Source organism: Anolis carolinensis, unplaced genomic scaffold (assembly GCF_035594765.1).
Source record: "Anolis carolinensis isolate JA03-04 unplaced genomic scaffold, rAnoCar3.1.pri scaffold_10, whole genome shotgun sequence".
Classification (NCBI taxonomy): Eukaryota; Metazoa; Chordata; class Lepidosauria; order Squamata; family Dactyloidae; genus Anolis; species Anolis carolinensis.
The window spans coordinates 20565663-20585686 of NW_026943821.1; the positions used below are offsets into that span (position 1 = coordinate 20565663).

Sequence of the window (20024 nt, forward strand, 5' to 3'; positions counted from 1 at the left end):
ATGAGATATTTATTGAAAAACTACTGCAAAATGTGCTGCAGGATGACCTGCAAAAACCAAGTTTTTGCAGTTTTATAAACCCTTTCCATGATAGAAAGAGTTTTTTTTATGATGGAACCAATTAAGAAATAACAATTATAACCCAGGAACAACAATCGTGCCACATAGTGTCAGGTAGGTAAATATTTTCCCCTGACGTTAAGTCTAGTCGTGCCCAACTCTGTGGGCTGCTTCTCATCTTCATTTCTAAGCCGAAGAGCCGGCGTTGTCCGTAGACGTCTCCAAGGTCATGTGGCCACTGGCATGACTGCATGGAGCACCATTACCTTCCCTATCTATATATAATAACTAGCTGTGCCTGGCCACGCGTTGCTGTGGCAAAGTGGTGGTGGTATTGGGTTAAAAATTGTTGTGGAATTTTTATTTGACGTTATTCGTATTTTTTAATTGATTTTATTGTAACTTATATTTTTTATTTATTACATTTTATTATTTTGTTGTATTATTTTTAGTTATTTTGTTATTATAGTATTTTATTGTATTAATTATTTTAGTGTTTATTATCATTTTTATTGTATTATTTGTATTTATTTTATTTTTTATTCTTTTATTAACACTGGGCTGAGTGGGTTGCTAGGAGACCAAGTGGGCGGAGCTTAGCCTTCTAATTGGCAGCAATTGGATAAAAACAATTATTTCTCTCCCTCTAATTAGGACTTTATTTTTCTTTTTGTTGTCGGAACCTAGGGGCAAGGATGGTGGGTTGTGTTGCCAAATTTCTAGGTTCTGGGGCTTGTACTTTTGTTGTTTAGTGGGAGGAACGGACACCATTACTCCTTTGTATATATAGATGGGACTTGTGGGTTAGTGATACACCAGCCCTCTTTGGGTCATCAAGCTACGACTCTGAGGATGCCACAGTATTGAGCCAAAGCAGTTCAGATGGTGCAGAACTGCATTAAACCCACAGTGTGGATGCAGACAAGGACGTAGATGAGGCAAGGGCCAGATCCAGATGGCCGCCCAGCCTGTCTGCGTCTCCCGTCCTGGCAATATTGTTCCTCCGCACATTAATAATGTCACCCACAACATCAGCAGTTCATCCGTCGGCGCACCATGTATGCCACCATCTGCCGGCACCGTCCTTCCTCCGAGGACAAACAAGGCGGCCTCAGCTCGGAGACCGAGGACGGGAATCTGACATCAGGAAGGGCAAAGCGGAGGCAGGAACATCTGCATTTCAAGGCCTTCCATCACTTAGTTTGACCCAGAAAAGAGCCAGGGCTCCTCCTCAAAAAGCTTTGGTTCCACGGAGGGATTGATGCACCATTTCCATTCTCAAGTGAAGGTTTTTGGCTCCATCTACACTGCAGAATGATGCACATGAACTGCCATTGCTCAGTGCTATGGGATCCTGAGAGTTGTGGCTTGGCAAAGCAAAAGGAAGCTAAGTAAAGGTTTCCCTTGACGTTAAGTCCAGTCATGTCTGACTCCGGGGGTTGGTGCTCATCTCCATTTCTAAGCCGAAGAGCCGGCGTTGTCCATAGACATCTCCAGGTCATGTGGCCGGCATGACTGCATGGAGCGCTGTTACCTTCCCGCCGGAGCAGTACCTATTGATCTACTCACACTCTGGGGGTTGGTGCTCATCTCCATTTCTAAGCCGACGAGCCGGCGTTGTCCGTAGACACCTCCAAGGTCATGTGGCCATAGGCATGACTGCATGGAACGCCGTTACCTTCCCGCCGGAGCCATACCTATTGATCTACTCACATTTGCATGTTTTTGAGCTGCTAGGTTGGCAGAAGCTGGAGCTAACAGCGGGCGCTCACTCCGCTTCCCGAATTTGAACCTGGGACCTTTTGGTCTGCAAGTTCAGTAGCTCAGCGCTTTCACACACTGAGCCACTGGAGGCACCAAAGGAAGCTAAAGAACTTGCAACCCAACCTTCAGGTCACAAGGCTTTAACCCACTACACCACCCTGGGAGTTGTTGTTTTGCAAGTTCAAAGGAAGCTAAAGAACTTGCAAAACAACAACTCCCAGAGTCCCATAGAACGGAGCTGGAGCCCTCGGTGGCCTAGTGGATTAAAGCCTCATGACTTGAAGGTTGCGTTGCTGACCTGAAGACTGCCAGGTTCGAATCCAACCCAGGGAGAGTGTGGATGAGCTCCCTCTCTCAGCTCCAGCTCCATGCGGAGACATGAGAGAAGCTTCCCACAAGGATGGTAAAAACATCATAGAATCATAGAATTGTAGAGTTGGATGAGACCTCATGGGCCATCCAATCCAACCCCCTGCAAGAAGCAAGAAAATCTCATTCAAAGCACCCCGGACAGATGGCCATCCAGCCTTTGCTTAAAAGCCTCCAAAGAAGGAGCCTCCACCACAGTCCGGGGCAGAGAGTTCCACTGCCAAACAGCTCTCACAGTGAGAAAGTTCTTCCTGATGTTCAGGAAGAACTTGTACTTTGTACGATTCTATGATTCTATGATGTTTTTACCATCCTTGTGGGAGGCTTCTCTCATGTCCCTGCATGGAGCTGGAGCTGATAGAGGGAGTTCATCCGCGCTCTCCCCGGGTTGGATTCAAACCTGGCAAAACATCCGGCCGTCCCCTGAGCCAATTCTCTCACACCAGAAGCGACTTGCAGTTTCTCAAGTCGTTCCTGACACGGGGGAAAAAAATGGAACGGAGCTGTGGTGCCAAACTGTATTGACTCTACATTGAGATGCAGCCCTAGTCAACATTCAACTCTAAGAATTTCATAGCATTTGGCCATCATAGTTCAAGTCGTGCCAAACTGCATTGGTTCTATACCGTAGATCAGGCATGGACAAATTTGGGCCCTCCAGTAGGCTGTTAGGAATGATGGGAGTTGAAGTCCAAAACATCTGGAGGGCCTAAGTTTGCCCATGCTTGGTGTAGATGCAGCCTTGGCGCAATGTTTTAAAAAATTCAATTTTTTTGGAATTTTGTTTTGCAATGTCATAGTTTTGAACATTTTTTGCAATTGCTGCCCCAGACATAGAAGAAACAAAGCCATTCAAGCTCCATCGACACTGTCATATAATGCATTGAACTGGATTACATGGTAGTGTAGACTTATATAATCCAGTCAATGCAGTGAAATTGCATTATATGGCAGTGTAGCTGGAGCTCCAGTTTTACCAGAAAGAGTGATCTAAAATTAATGAAGTTGGACACCACATTGAACTGCCACAGCTCAATGCTATGGAATCATGGGACTTGTAGTTTGATAAGGACTTTAGCTTTCTTTGCCACAAAGTGCTGGTATCGCTCCAAATCCCGGGATCCCATAGCATTGAGCCACAGTAATAAGAGTGGTTTCAAATTGGATTAATTCTACAATGCAGTTGCAGGAACATCGTTTCAGTGAGCGGAGGTGGACCCAAGAAAGCCAAATTATGGGTCACTCGGTTATGGTGGACACGGCAGCAGGTTCCTCAAGGGTCAAGGCTGAAAAAGAAAAGAAAAAAAAGGATCAGTTCCTCCCCGGATCCTATCTGTGCGTCCAAACGTGACGGGACGGACTCTTAAGTTTAGCCAAAGCTACATCAAAAGCCACAGGATTGAAAAACCAAATAGGCATGGGTTGGTCACACTCTCTCAGCCTCAGATGCCGGCGATGGCAGGCCCCTCCTCAAGAAGTCCTCCCAAGAAGAGCCCATGATAAGGTCACCATGCATCAGAAAGGACTTGAAGACACATATACAACAACAACAACAACAGCAATGAGAAATGCCTCCAGCATGATGCGTAATTCCACACCTGGATATTTACACCGCACTGAAGTGATGCAGGATTTGGGCTATTGTCAGCCAACAAAGACATGCTTTTATTTCTGGCCATGGGCCTGGGACATCCATCTCCTATCAAGTGGGTTTTATTGATACACTAATTTAGGTCCAAATGGACCAAAAGGTCCCAGGTTCAAATCCCGAGAGCGGAATGAGCGCCCGCTGTTAGACCCAGCTCCTGCCAACCTAGCAGTTCGAAAACATGCAAATGTGAGTAGATCAATAGGTACCGCTCCGGCGGGAAGGTAACAGCATTCCATGCAGTCATGCCAGTGGCCACATGACCTTGGAGGTGTCTATGGACAACACCGGCTCTTCAGCTTAGAAATGGAGATGAGCACCAACCTCACGACTGGACTTAACGTCAGGGGAAACCTTTACCTTTTTAAACTTAGGTCAGGGTCTGGGTTAGGTCATTTGTAAGGCTATTTATTAGAAAAAGTCATGTTTTTTTGTTTTTGCATTTTATGAATACTGCCATTAGAAAATGTGCAACAATGTGGGTGAACTACAACTCCCATCATTCTGGGTTAATGCCCTCCAAGCCCTGCCAGTATCCAAAACTGGCCATGTTTGGTACAGTAGAGTCTCACTTATCCAACATTCGCTTATCCAACATTCTGGATTATCTAACACATTTTTGTAGTCAATGTTTTCAATACATTATGATATTTTGGTGCTAAATTCATAAATACAGTAATTACTACATAGCATTAATGTGTACTGTACTACTTTTTCTGTCAAATTTGTTGTATATCATGATGTTTTGGTGCTTAATTTGTAAAATCATAACCTAATTTGATGTTTAATAGACTTTTCCTTGATCCCTCCTTATTATCCAACATATTCGCTCATCCAACGTTCTGCCTGCCCGTTTATGCTGGATAAGTGAGACTCTACTGTATATAAGCCAAGTGTGATCCAGATCCATTGCTGTCACGACCCAGGCTACAGAGCACCAATAACCATACGCAGAGGCCAGATTCTATCTAATATATTTATTAAGGAAATATATAAAGTTAATAAAAGCAAATGTAAAAGTTAGTCCAGAAGCAGACCTTTCAGGAAAGGTCAAAATTAGTCCAAGGAAACAATGTCCAATATGAAATATTAAGGTCCAAAGTTGTAATCCAATAACCGAAACACTCACTTTGCCAGGCAAAGTGAGGAGAGATGACAAGGTCCTTTAGTCCATGAACTTGAGCAAGGCTAGGAAATAACTTGATACTTGAAACAAGGCTTGAATCGTGGAACAAGGTAACGAGGAACAAGAACAAGGTCCGTGGAATAACTTGGTAAAATCCGTGAAACAAGGCAAGGTTTAGTCCTGGGAAACAAGGCAAGGTCCGTAGGTAAACAAAGGCTGGGAAACAGGAGCGAAGGCTGGAAACAAGGACAAGGCTTGAGCAGGAACGAGGCTTGAAACGGAGCGCGCTGTTCAGACACAACTCGCTCCGGAGGCTGACGAATTGACTCCGCAAAGTTACTCCGCGGGTAAAACACCTATATAGAGTCTAACTTTCCCGCCGAGAGCAGTTCTCTGGGAACCAGAAACGAAAGCTAATCTCTGAGACCAGATGTTTGACTCCTTAAAGATTCTCATGGAAAGCAGGCTTAATTGGCAAATTCTTAGCAATTATTCTAGCACTCCTGCGCGAGGCCGCTTCCAAACCTCTCTGTTGTTTACAAAACTCATGGCGAGAAAACACAGGAGAAGTAGCCTCAGTGTTTGTTTGACATACTTCTGGAACATAACCCTCTTGCAGGTGCAAGGTTCCCAGATCTGGCTGGGAAGAATCTGTCTGGGAAGAATCCAGTTCTGACTGGGAAGGTAAAAAACCCAAGTTTTCTTCTTCATCAGGCATCACAATGTCATGAGCAGGACTACAAGGCCCATGGGTCATCACAATTGCCGGAAAGTAAATGTCCTGTTCTTTACTACATATGAGTAGACTCCAGTTCTCATATAACTTGACACAAACCTGCAACCGGTTTCGACTCACATGAGTCTTCGTCAGGTGGTTGGGTCTACAAATAATACATATCATAAATACATACATGCAATAAAATAATTTGTACGGAAAGTTTACAAAAAAGTTTACAAAAAAGTATATTCAGGCACTTTACTTACTTCAATAATCAACAAAGATTCAACTTTTAAGGTGACCCAACCACCTGACGAAGACTCCTGTGAGTCGAAACCGGCTGCAGGTTTGAGTCAAGTTATATGAGAACTGGAGTCTACTCATATGTAATAAAGAACAGGACATTTACTTGCATGAAAAACTTGGCCTTGTACTTTGAGAGAAGAACCGCTGGTTTCTACTTCTATGCGATTGGAACAGTCCTGTTTTTTGGATATATGTTATTGTAATATATACATTGAGTTTGTTTGGTTATTTTCATATTACCACTAGCAGTGGATTTTGGTCTCCACAGTTTTAGGGGAACCCATTGTTCTTTTATGGATCTGCCCATGTCAAGTGTGCTACACAGCTCTTGGTGTGCCATGGTTTTGACATGGAATATATAGAGAGAGCCGAGTGCGAGGATGCTCCTTGCAAGCAATGGGAGGATGGCAAGAGAGAGAGAGAAAGGGCCCGCTGTCCCTTTAAGCAGCATCCTCTGTCTGGGCGGCTGTGATGAATGGGGACTTGAGCGAGGCCCCTTGGCAGCTGTCGGGGCTTGGAACGGGCTGAGACATTTCCTTTGTCCTGTGGAAATGCGGCCCTGCAGAGCAGCACCGGCGGGAGGGGCCCCTGCTCCCATGCGCAGAGGCAGATACGTGTGTGTTTCGATGTGCGCGCATCACTACCTCCATGGCTTTCTTAATGCATCTGTGCTGATCTGGAAACATTTGCATTTGTGCCCTAGGAATACAGAGGAGGACACCGAATGGGAAGCTGCAGGCGGGCATGCGGAGTTGTGTATGCGCAGAAGCGCAATTTCATCTCCGTCCAAGCATGCCTTCTTTTGCATTTGCAAGTGTGCAATTTGGTACACAAACACCAAACGGAGTTGTGTATGAGCAGAAGCGCAATTTCGTCTCCATCCAGGCATGCCTTCTTTTGCATTTGCAAGTGTGCAGTTTGGTGCACAAACACCAAATGGAGTTGTGTATAAGTAGAAGCGCAATTTCATCTCCATCCAGGCATGCCTTCTTTTGCATTTCCAAGTGTGCAATTTGGTACACAAACACCAAACAGAGTTGTGTATAAGTAGAAGCGCAATTTCATCTCCATCCAGGCATGCTTTCTTTTGCATTTCCAAGTGTGCAATTTGGTGCACAAACACCAAACGGAGTTGTGTATGCACAGAAGCGCAATTTCATCTCCATCCAGGCATGCTTTCTTTTGCATTTCCAAGTGTGCAATTTGGTGCACAAACACCAAACGGAGTTGTGTATACACAGAAGCACAATTTCATCTCCATCCAGGCATACTTACTTGTGCATTTGCAAGTATGCAATTTGGTGCACAAACAACATTTGGCCTTGGTTTAACCCTGGTTTGCTAGCAAAACAGAATGACTGTGTTGCGAAATTATGCCTATCTAAAAAGTGTGTCGCCAACATGAAATATTTGGAAGGCTCTGGTCTAGATTCTAGATATGACACAAGTTGTGAGATGCAATGTAATAAAGTTGTAGGTATGCGTTATTATTACAATGTATGTATGTATATATCCCAATCTGTTATAAGGAGTTGGTTTGATCCCGGTTTGCTAGAAAACAGAATGACTGTGTTGCGAAATTATGCCTATCTAAAAAGTGTGGCACCAACCCAAATAGTTTGGAAAGCTCTGGTCTAGACTGTAGAAATTACGCAAGTTACGAGATACGATGTAGCAAAGCTGTAGGTAGGTATCTAGGCTTTTGGGGGAAAGGTTCCTTTCATTCATGACGTTGAAGCCAAGGCTGGAAACGGGTGGGGAAGTGGGCACCGGAAAGCCGAGGAAGGGGAAACTGACGTTGCCGCGATGCTCAAGGCCGAGAGGAAAGTGCGGGTGACTCAAGAGTGCGCTCACCCTCTGCCCCGGTTGCGCCACACATTGTCGGCCTGTGAGTCTCCTTCCTGAGGTCCGGGCCTGTCGGCACGGGCTGCACTTTGCCCTGGCAGGTTTCTGAGCATGAGTCACGGCCCGCCTGGAGTCGTGAACCCGGCTGCGCCACAAAGGCGGAAACGGCACAATGGAAGCAGCTTGGCATACTTCCAAACGGCAGGGCCGGGGAGGAAAGAAATCCTACAGAACCTGAATCAGGAATGTTAGGGTCACAACTGGGGTTGGATCAGGGAGAAGCAGAAACACCCAGAGACACATTCCTGGGAGGTTTGGAACTCAGAACCAAGAGGGAATTTGATGCTCCAGGGAGAGGTGGGTAATAAATTCGTCATGATGATTCTTATTTCTAATAGAATCATAGCATTGGAAGCGATCTCAAAGTTCATCCAGTCCAACTCCTTTCTGTATTGAAGGAAAAACACAATCCGATCCTTCCCGACAGATGGCCATCCAACCTCTGCTTAAAAGCCTCCAGAGAAGGAGACTCCAAGGCAGCATCTTCCACTGTTTGACAGCTCTTCCCATCAAGAAGTTCTTCCTAATATTGAGGTTGGAGACAAAGTCAGCCAGGATTCACCATTTGAAATATCGCAGCTATTCATCGATGGCCTCTCATCCAAGGCCCAAACAGTTCACTGACTCTGCTCCGTTTCCAATACAGTAGAGTCTCACTTAGCCAACGTTTTGGATTATCCAACGCATTTTTGTAGTCTATGTTTTCAATACATCGTGATATTTTGGTGCTACAGTAGAGTCTCACTTATCCAAGCTAAACGGGCCGGCAGAAGCTTGGATAAGCGAATATCTTGGATAATAAAGAGGGATTAAGGAAAAGCCTATTAAACATCAAATTAGGTTATGATTTTACAAATAAGCACCAAAACATCATGTTATACAACAAATTTGACAGAAAAAGCAGTTCAATACGCAGTAATGTTATGTTGTAATTACTTTATTTACGAATTTAGCACCAAAATATCATGATATATTGAAAACATTAACTACAAAAATGGCTTGGATAATCCAGAAGCTTGGATAAGCGAAGCTTAGATAAGTGAGACTCTACTGTATATTCGTAAATACAGTAATTACTATATAGCATTACTGCGTATTGAACGGCTTTTTCTGTCAAATTTGTTGTATAACATGATGTTTTGGTGCTTAATTTGTAAAATCATAACCTAATTTGATGTTTAATAGGCTTTTCCTTAATCACTCCTTATTATCCAACATATTCGCTTATCCAACGTTCTGCCGGCCAATTTATGTTGGATAAGCGAGACTTTACTGTATTTAGGTTGGAGACAAAATCAGCCAGGATTCACCATTTGAAATATCTCAGCTATTCATCGATGGCCTCTCATCCAAGTCCCAAACAGTTCACTGACTCTGCTCAGTTTTCAAAACTTGGTTTTTTTTATTGTGTCAGAAGCGAATTGTGGAAATATTGCAAGTTGCTTCTGGTGTGAGAGAATCGGCTGTCTACAGAGACGTTGCCCAGGGGAGGCCTGGATGTGCTACTATCCTGTGGGAGGCTTCTCTCAAGTTCTTGCATGGGAAGCTGGGGCTGACAGATGGGAGCTCACCCCATCTCGTGGATTCGAACAGCCATCCTTCAGCAGTTCAGCTGGCACAAGGGTTTAGCCCATTGCACCATTGCAGCTTCAAGACTTGGTGCCTTGGCGGGTATTTAGGTCCAAATGGGGAAGAAAATTAGAACCATGGCACCCGAAATCTAGCAAAAAGGAAACCCTCAGGATCCCAACACTCAGAATTCTCTCCTGGCTGAGGATTCTGGATGTTGTAGTACCTCCAAAAGTAAAGTCTTGAAGCTCTGCGATTCAATACAAGACACGGCGATATGAATCAGAGTGGATTTCCCATGTTGTTTCCGGCCACTTTTTGTTCATGCTGCTGCGATACATTATGCTTAAGCTGTGAATGCAGCCCATGCTTTTTGGAAAAGGAAAAGAGGGAGATGTAGGGCTGGGATTGGGATGCGAGTGGGCATGAGGAGCGTCAGGATCAGGGAGAAGGCAAAGGAAGCAGGGATGTAATAAACCAGAGCTGGGATGCCTTGGCACCGGAGCCTCGGAGGCAGGAAATGGGGAGGGGAAGGAAGCGGGGTCACCTGAGGTCAGGGAAGCAGCTTGCAAGGATCCCGAGGTCGGCAGGAAGGCCTGGGAAAAAGGAAGAGGAAGCGGGGAGGGGGCTTATCTGCTGGAGCCACACTCGATGGGCTTCGGGTTGGGAAGCGTGCATGCCAAAGCCAGAAAGTAAAGAGATTGCAGGAAATGCTTTCCATCAGGTCTGGGCAAAGTCCGGCCTGTGACCTACTGATGCTTCTCAATGGCTAGAGATTCAGTCCCGAAAGGCACCTTTCCAAATACAATGGTAGTTCTATCCTCTATGACAGGGGTCCCCAAACTAAGGCCCGGGGGCCACATGCGGCCCATTGGAGCCATTTATCCGGCCCTCTCAGCGGCAGCGGCTCCCTCCTCCTCTTTGCTTGTTTATCATGGTATTTTAATTATTATTTAATTAATTATTAAGGGGTGCTTTGCTAGTGCTTTTGGTGCACAAAGGTAGAAGGGAGTTGGACTAAATGGCCCAAGTGGTCTCTTGCAACCCTCTTTATTATTATTATAATATTATTATTACTGACAGAAGGACACAGTATAATAAAGCAAACGAGATATATATGCTGGACTTCATATCACAAAATCACAAGTCGAACACTTCCCAAGCATTTAGGACTGTGTGATATATTATTATTATTATTATTATTATTATTATTATTGACACAACGACGTTGTATGACACAGCAAACAAGATAGATATGCTGGATTTCGTTTCACAAAACCACAAGTCGAACACTTCCCAAGTGTCTAGGGCTGTGTGATGTATTTTCGGATGATGCGTGCAGATCCCAGCAGGGTGGCCTTTTGCAGTTGGCAGATCGTAATTTTGTCAATGTCTATTGTTTCCAAATGCCGGCTGAGATCTTTTGGCACAGCACCCAGTGTGCCCATCACCACCGGGACCACCTGCACTGGTTTCTGCCAGAGTCTTTGCAGTTCAATCTTGAGGTCCTGATAGCGGCTGAGTTTTTCCTGTTGTTTTTCATCAATGCATCTGTCACCTGGGATGGCAACATCAATTATCCAAACCTTGTTCTTTTCCACAACATTATTATTATTATTATTATTATTATTATTATTATTATTATTATTAACATTAACATTGAGGCTGGGTGGCCATCTGTCAGGGGTGCTTTGCTTGTGCTTTTGGTGCATAAAGGTGGAAGGGAGTTGGACTAAATGGCCCAAGGAGTCTCTTCCAACCCTCTTAATTATATTATTATTATTATTATTGACAAAAGGACACAGTATAATACAGCAAACGAGATATATATGCTGGAGTTCATATCACAAAATCACAAGTCGAACACTTCCCAAGCATTTTGGACTGTGTGATATATTATTATTATTATTTTATTATGACACAGCAAACAAGATAGATATGCTGGATTTCATATCACAAAATAATAATAATAATAATAATAATAATAATAATAATAATAATAATAATTAAACATTGACGGTGGGTGGCCATCTGTCAGGGGTGCTTTGCTTGTGCTTTTGGTGCATAAAGGTAGAAGGGGGTTGGACTAAATGGCCCAAGGGGTCTCTTCCAACCCTCTTTATTAGTTTTATTATGATTAACATTGTATTTGTTCCTGTTTTGTTTCTTTACTTCAAAATAAGATATATGCAGTGTGCATGGGAATTTGTTCATAGTTTTTTTTTTTTTAAACTATAGTCCATCCTTCCAACTGTCTGAGGGACTGTGAACTGGCCCCCTGTTTAAAAAGTTTGGGGACCCCTGCTCTATGATGACATGATGGTAACAGTCTTGGACAGCAACGGCTCCCAAAGTGACCCATTTAAGGTGGAATCAGGTGTCAATCAGGGATGTGTTATTGCCTCCACCTTATTTTCCATCTTCATCGCTATGATACTTCACCTTGTTGATGGGAAGCTACCCACCGGAGTGGAAATAATCTCTCAGACAAATAGCAAGCTATTTAACCTCAGCAAACTGAAAGCCAAAACCAAGGTCACCATAACATCTATTATAGAACTTCAACATGCCGGTGACAACGTAGTCTGTGCGCATTCAGAAGAAGACCTACAAGCCACTCTAAACCCCTTCGCAGAAGCATACGAGAAGCTCAGCCTTTCATTGAACAACGAGGAAACCAAAGTGCTCTTCCAATAGACATCAACTAATCCCTCTACAATGCCAGGAATACAGCTTAATGGCGTAACATTAGAAAACGTTGACCATTTCCGCTCCCTTGGCAGCCACCTCTCCACAAAAGTCAACATCGACACTGAAATACAACACCGACTGAGCTCTGCGAGTGCAGCATTTTTCAGAATGAAGCAAAAGGGTCAGAAATCAGTTTTTGGTCAACTTTAGATTCAGTTTGATTATTTGAGGTGCTGATTCTGAAAATTGCATTGGATAGACCACACAAGCTCTGGTTTCTGATACAGAACATACGCCATCCAGTAGTCGCCATTTGCTCGCCCACAGAAAACCATATTTAAAAATCTAGTGTTGATGTGCTCCATCCAGTGCAATTTTCTGAATCAGCACCCCAAATAAACCCAGGAACGAGCCTAAAAATGAAGACACCAAGATTTTTTTTTATTGGGTTGTGTTATTAACTGTACCTGGTTGAATGATTGATATTTTAATTGTTGTAAATTCTTGTCTTATTGTATTACTGTTTTATCTTTTATATTGTGAATTGTATTTATGCGGTGGTTTTTGCTCAATTGTATTGTTTGGGCCTTGCCCCATGTGAGCCACCCCGAGTCCCTGTGGGGAGATAGTGGCGGGGTATAAAGTATTATTATTATTATTATTATTATTATTATTATTATTATTGACACAACGACATTGTATGACACAGCAAACAAGATAGATATGCTGGATTTCGTATCACAAAATCACAAGTTGAATACTTCCCAAGCGTTTAGGACTGTGTGATGTATTTTCGGATGATGCGCGCAGATCCAAGTAGGGTGGCCTTTTGCAGTTGGCAGATTGCAATTTTGTCAATGTTTATTGTTTCCAAATGCTGGCTGAGATCTTTTGGCACAGCACCCAGTGTGCCCATCACCACCGGGACCACCTGCACTGGTTTCTGCCAGAGTCTTTGCAGTTCAATCTTGAGGTCCTGATAGCGGCTGAGTTTTTCCTGTTGTTTTTCATCAATGTCACCTGGGATGGTGCCCAATGTGCCAATCACCACCGGGAGCCATAGCCAGGTCTTCTCCTTATCAGCTTTTCCTTCAATTTTGTCAGGGACTTGCCATGCAATGTTTTGTTGTGCCAGCTGTCAGCTCTAGTTTGTAGTGCGGTTTTCTTGTATTGGTTTTTTGTCTGCTGTGCTTTGAGGAGTTTCTGATTTTTGACTTCAATCGGACTACAACTCCCATTGCGTTGAGACATGGTGGTTCAAGTGGGGTCAAACTGCCTTAATCCTACAATGTAGATGCAACCCTCGGAAACAGGATAAAGATAGCTGCATAAATGTGAATATTGGCACATGTCTAGAGCTAAGAATAGTTGGAGTGTGTCGCATTTTTGGTCTTTCCACCACAATCATGTTCCTTCTGTATTTGGAAATGTGTGAGCATTGTATGCATTTTTTTAAAAACCTCCAAAGCCACATCCTTTTTTTCACGTGTTTCAAATGTTTCGTAGGCGCTTTTGCTGACAGAGACCGCGTTACGTCATGGTGGGGACTCCCTGTTATGCGCAAAAGGGGAGTGACATCACCGAACCCAAGGAGCGCAATGGAAAAAAGGCCTTTACTGTAGGAAGTGATGCCGGGAAGTCTCTAGACCACAAGAAGTGTGGTCACGACCGCATTTGCCAACAACCTGCATATGTCACAACTCTGTTTGGGGTACGAAAAGCCCGAATCTCTGTGTTGAAATAGGAGAAAATTCTGACCAAATCAGCTTGTCCTATCCCCTATTTGGACTCATGATGAGAGTAGAACCAACACAGTACAGAATTGACCCATTTGTGGGCTTCTTATAGGCTTCTGAATTGACTCCAGATGATATGGCTGCTATCCTTGGGTTGCCATTGCCTTTCACTGAGACTGCATCTACACTGCCATATGATCCAGTTTAAAAATCCAGATTATCTATTTTGAACTGGATTGTATGTCTCTACACTGCCATATGATCCAGTTTCTGAATCCAGATTATCTACTTCGAACTGGATTGTATGTGTCTACACTTCCATATAATCCAGTTTCTCAGTCCAGATTATCTACTTCAAACTAGATTGTATGTGTCTACACTTCCATATAATCCAGTTTCTGAATCCTGATTATCTATTTCGAACTGGATTGTATGTGTCTACACTTCCATATAATCCAGTTTCTGAATTCAGATTATCTGCTTTGAACGGGATCATATGTCTCTACACTTCCATATAATCTAGTTTCTGAATTCAGATTATTTGCTTTGAACGGGATCATATGTGTCTACACTGCCATATAATCCAGTTTCTGAATCCAGATTATCTGCTTTGAATGGCATTATATCAGTCTACACTGCCATATAATCCAGTTTCTGAATCCAGATTATCTGCTTTGAACGGGATTATATGAGTCTACACTTGCATATAATCCAGTTTCTGAATTCAGATTATCTGCTTTGAACGGGTTCATATATCTCTACACTGCCATAAAATCCAGTTTCTGAATCCAGATTATCTGCTTTGAACGAATTATATGAGTCTACATTGCCATATAATACAGTTTCTGAATTCAGATTATCTACTTCGAACTGGACTGTATGAGTCTACACTGCCATATAATCCAGTTTCTGAATTCAGATTACCCGCTTTGAATTGGATTATTTGAGTCTACACTGCTGTGTAATCTGGTTTCTGAATCCAAATTATCTGCTTTGAGCTGGATGATGTGAGTTTACGCTGCTACATAATCCGGTTCAAAGCAGATAACCTAGATTCAGAAACTGGATCATATGTCAGTGTCGATGGGGCCTGAGGCAGAGTGCGGATTCGAACTCAGATCCCTAGAGTCCTACCATGCGTCTACATTGCAGCATGGATGTGGTTTGACTCCATTTCCACTCTCCGACTAAAGAAATGAATAAATAGATGCAGATTGTAGAGATATATTTAAAAAAGACAAAGAGGAAAGGAAATTGAGGCCACTTATATTCTCTGAGGCTGCGTCTACACTGTTGAAAGAATGCAGTGTGACACCACTTGTACCGCCAGGGGTGGAAACATGGGAAACATGGGAGGCGGCAACATTATTTTGCAGAGAAGAGTGAAAATCTTGCAAACTCCCAGCATTTCATCGCACTAAGCCCTGACAGTTCAAAGCGGCATCAAACTGCATTAATTCTGCAGTGTGGACACACTGTTAGCATTGCAAGGGTGATGGTCGTAATTGAATGCAATACAGCGCTCTCCACTTACCTGAGGATTTGCATGCATTGCCCTTGGGACAGAGTTCAGAAGCTCAGGTGCTTGAAGCGGCTGCTTCGCTGGGTTCTCTTGCCCAGGTAATAATGGTTCAGGTATTGCCAGCGGTTTTTCCATCTGCAAAAGGAGAGAAAAAAAAATGAAAAGGTGTCCAAAGGGACAAGGAGAGAGAGTGGGGTTTATTGGGTAAAGTCCCACTCTCTCAGCCTCAGAGGAAGGCCAAGGGCACACGACAAGAACAAGCCTGAGTTGCTGCTGTCACCAAGGAGCTTAAAGGCAGAGGAGCAATATTCCATAAGTAAGTTGGCAACTCTAGTCTGTTCTGTGTAACAGATTACTGTAATTAAAGGCACACAAGAACAAACCTGAGTTGTTGCTGTCGCTGAGCTTAAAGGCGGAGGAGCAATATTCCATAAGTAAGTTGGCAACTCTAATCTGTTCTGTGTAACAGATTACTGTAATTAAAGGCGCACAAGAACAAACCTGAGTTGTTACTGTCACTGAGCTTAAAGGCGGAGGAGCAATATTCCATAAGTAAGTTGGCAACTCTAATCTGTTCTGTGTAACAGATTACTCTATATACTCGAGTATAAGCCTAGTTTTTCAGACTGAAAAAGCCCCCCTCACCTTATACTCGGGTGAGGGTCCTGGTTGGCTTATATTTGGGTCAGCTTATACTCGAGAATAAATGGTACATTTATTATTTTTTTCTATTATTATTGCTACTATTACATTTGTTTTACTCTATTTTTATTATTATTATTAATACATTTATTATTTCACTCTGATCTTATTATTATTATTATTATTATTATTATTATTATTATTGCATTTATTTATTTATTATTACATGTATTATTTTCCTGTATTTATTATTATTATTATTATTACATGTATTATTTTACTCTATTATTATTAAAAGGATACATAAGCACATTTACATTGAAGAAGATGAGAATAATGATTTGATCAGAGTTGGACAGTCTTATCTTAAATTTGAGCTTTATGTAAATATTCAAAAACATTTAACCTACTGATGCCTCAATTAATGTAATTTCATTGGTATCTATTTTTATTTCTGAAATTTACCACCCTTGGCTTATACTGGAGTCAATGTTTTCCCAGTTTTGTTTGTGGTAAAATTAGGTACCTCGGCTTATATTTGGGTCGGCTTATACTCGAGTATATACAGTAATTAAGGCTCATGACAAGAACACGCCTGAGTTGCTGCTGTCACCAAGGAGCTTAATAGCAGAGGAGCAATCTTTACATAAGTAAGTTGGCAACTCTAATCTGTTCTGTGTAACAGATTAATTAAAGGCTCATAACAAGAACATGCCTGAGTTGCTGCTGCCACCAAAGCGCTTAAAGGCTGAGGAGCAATATTCCATAAATAAGTTGGCAACTTTAATCCTTCATTATCATTATTAATCACCATCACCATAATTGTATTTCATTTAAATTTTGGACTGAAACATAGAGCTGATTCCCAACACCCTTCAGGACTGTTGTTCCTTGCAATATAAATGTTGTTATTTACACCAAGTTGCTTTTCTGTTGCAAGGAATAAAGTCCTTTTGTATCTTTCTACAAACAAACGTATACTTCTTGTAATTGCTTTTTTATCATTATATTTCTGCATTGTTTTCCTTCATTGTATCTATAAGCCACCTTGGGTCACGCTTTGGAAGGAAGTTGGTATAAGCACAAAATAAATAAATACTTTGCAAAAGCAATGTAACCAATGGGAACTCAGAGCTGTTGTGTGTTTTTCAGCAGTTAAAGCAGGGTCAAACAGCATTCATTCTACAATGTGGACGCACCTTAAAGATTAAGAAAAGGCAACAGAAGACCAAGAGCATTTCAAAGGCAATTGCGCAAGAATAATGGGAATGGCTCATTTTGTTTTTGAGCAAGACAATGAATAGTAGCGGTGTATTATTCTGAAACAGAGCTACCTCCGTTTCTGGTTTGTCTCCACCTGTCTGATCTGGAGCAGGTTCAAAGTGCATAGCCAAAGTTTTCCGTGTTTGTTTTGGTGGGGCTTGTTAACGCCATGGGTTTGTAGCCAAAATGCTTGGTTTCTGCACTGCATTTCAGCCAAATCATGCCCTTGGCCCAAGGCTGATGTGCCTCGAAGTCAACTAAAAAGCCCAAGGCGTTTAGGTCTTCCCAAATGGTTGAAATGGGGTTGGAATGGATGACCTCTAGGAATCCTTTTACCTCTAGGATTCTGTGATTCTTTCTCAAGTGGTGCAGAAGCAAAAATAGTCAAAGTGATTGGATCGTCCCGAATGGTCGAATTGGTGTTGGACTGGATGACCTCTAGGGATCCCTTTCAATTCTATGATTATGTGATTCTGTCTTAAGAGGAACAGGAGTCAACAGTGTTGCATGAGAAAACCACCCCCCTGGTCCTTGGGATGTCTAGTTTACCTGGGCCAGGTCCCCACTCACTGAAATCTCCTTTGTTTCTCTTTTTTTTCTTCCTTCCCCCTCCTTTCCTTCCCTTCTTCCTCCTTCCCTTCCTTTCTTTCTCCTTTCCTCACTCTTTTCCTTCTTTCCCTTTTTATTCCTTCCTCACTTTTCCCCCCCTTTCCTCCTTTTCTTTCACTTTGCCTGCCTTCCTTCCCCTTTTTCCTCTGAAAAACCTGGCTTGTTAAAGGTACTTTGGAAAACTATGTCCCTCATGTATATAATTTGCTCTAAATGCTCCATGTTTTTCCTATGTGTTCCTATTTTGCCTATATGTTGTGTTAACCTAATGTTTTATGCTCCTGAGATCCCCATTCCTTCCCTTTGGGGGAAACCTTGTTCCCGAACCCAAAGATGTCTTGCATCCCACACAATTGCATAGCCTGGGGGAAAGAAACCAAGCTAGGAATTTCCTCATCAATTTCCAGCCTCACCCATCTTTTGGACTTTACCTGGACATTGCAACACAATAGCTTACTTGGGGAAGAACCAATTTCACCACCTGCGCCTTTGATGAACGGGACCTCTTGCATCGGAAGGAAATCTGCATGTCTACAGCCAAACCCATCCTCTGTCATTTTTGCATGATTGTATTAATATATGGGAGCCTCCGGTGGCTCAGTGTGTTAAAGCGCTGAGCTGCTGAACTTGCAGACAGAAAATTCCCAGGTTCAAACCCGGGGAGCGGAGTGAGCGCCCGCTGTTAGCTCCAGCTTCTGCCAACCTAGCAGTTCGAAAACATGCCAATGTGAATAGATCAATAGGTACCGCTCCGGCGGGAAGGTAACGGCGTTCCATGCAGTCATGCCGGCCACATGACCTTGGAGGTGTCTACGGACAACGCCGGCTCTTTGGCTTAGAAATGGAGATGAGCACCAACCCCCAGAGTCGGTCATGACTGGACTTAACCTCAGGGGAAACCTTTACCTATGGTCCCTACACTTTCAATTCTATGATTATGTGATTCTGTCTTAAGAGGAACAGGAATCAACAGTGTGGTGTGGAAGCAAAAATAACCAGGGCGATTGGGTCTTCCTGAATGGCCGAAATGGGGTTGGATTGGATGACCTCAAGGGGTCCCTTTCAACTTGAAGATTCTGTGATTCTGTCTCAAATAGGAGTCAATAGTGTGGTGCTGCGGTTAATACGACCAATGTGACTGCATGGTTGGAATGGGGTTGGACTGGATGACCACTCCATGATTCCAAGAGGGAACTGTGCGTCTCCAGGGAGGTGCAATGGGGTTTCCCCCTCCCTGGGGTTTGCCACTGGCTCTGTTTCCTAACCGGAGAAAGCCGAAAGAGGTGGCGAAGAAGAAGTATTTATAGGCCAAGCGCCAGGCTTAGCGGAGCCCCCTCTGTGCACAGGCCTCTCCCCCTGGGGCCCATCTGCCGCTCTTTGCGCCACGCTGCCACAGCCCTGTCATTCACCCAAGAGGAGCCATCTGCTCTCCGGGGCTGGCCTTTGTGCTCCTCTTCTGGGGCCCCAAAGCCTCTGGACCCAACAAGTGCCCATGTGCATAAGAGAGCATGGACACCCCTATGGCAGGCAGAAGGGACAGCATATCCCCTGGAACATGAGGACTTTGGAGGGATGGCTGAGCTCAGGATCCCCATTCCGCACTTTCAGTCCAACTCTCTTGTGTCAAGCACAAAAGTACCACCAAAGCCCTCCCGACACATGAGCATCCAGCCTCCGTTTACAAATCCATATCCTAGTATCATAGAGTTAGAAGAGAGAGAGACCCCAAAGGCTATCCAGTTAAACCTTCTTCTGCCAGGCAGGAAGACACCATCCGATCCACACAATATCTACCTATCCATCTACCCATCTATTCTATCTCTATCTATCTATCTATCTATCTATCTATCTATCTATCTATCTATCTATCTATCTATCTATCATCTACCCTATCTATCATCTACCCCATCTATCTTTCTATTTATCTATCCATCTATAGATCCATCCATCTATCTATCTATCTACTCTATCTATCTATCTATCTATCTATCTATCTATCTATCTATCTATCTATCTATCTATCTATCTATCTATCTAATCTATCATCTACTCTATATATCTTTCTATTTATTTATCCATCTATAGCTCCATCCATC

At 43.1% G+C, this 20024-nt stretch overlaps 1 protein-coding gene across 2 annotated transcripts in view; it reads right to left on the reverse strand.

Annotated features, from left to right (window-relative positions):
* Positions 1-3344: 3344 nt before the first annotated feature.
* The window catches only part of tmem39b (transmembrane protein 39B), a 70464-nt gene continuing 53784 nt past the window's right edge, over positions 3345-20024 (reverse strand). Inside the window, exons 10-11 of one of the 2 annotated variants that reach the window (XM_062962620.1) lie at positions 15427-15549; positions 3345-3479 (exon numbers count right to left, since the gene is read on the reverse strand). In XM_062962620.1, coding sequence (XP_062818690.1) covers positions 3474-3479; positions 15427-15549 — 129 coding nt within the window. In that variant the 3' untranslated portion in view covers positions 3345-3473. Of the gene's footprint in view, positions 3480-10897; positions 11024-15426; positions 15550-20024 lie in introns of those variants that run through there. The other variant, XM_062962619.1, reaches the window with a different exon arrangement.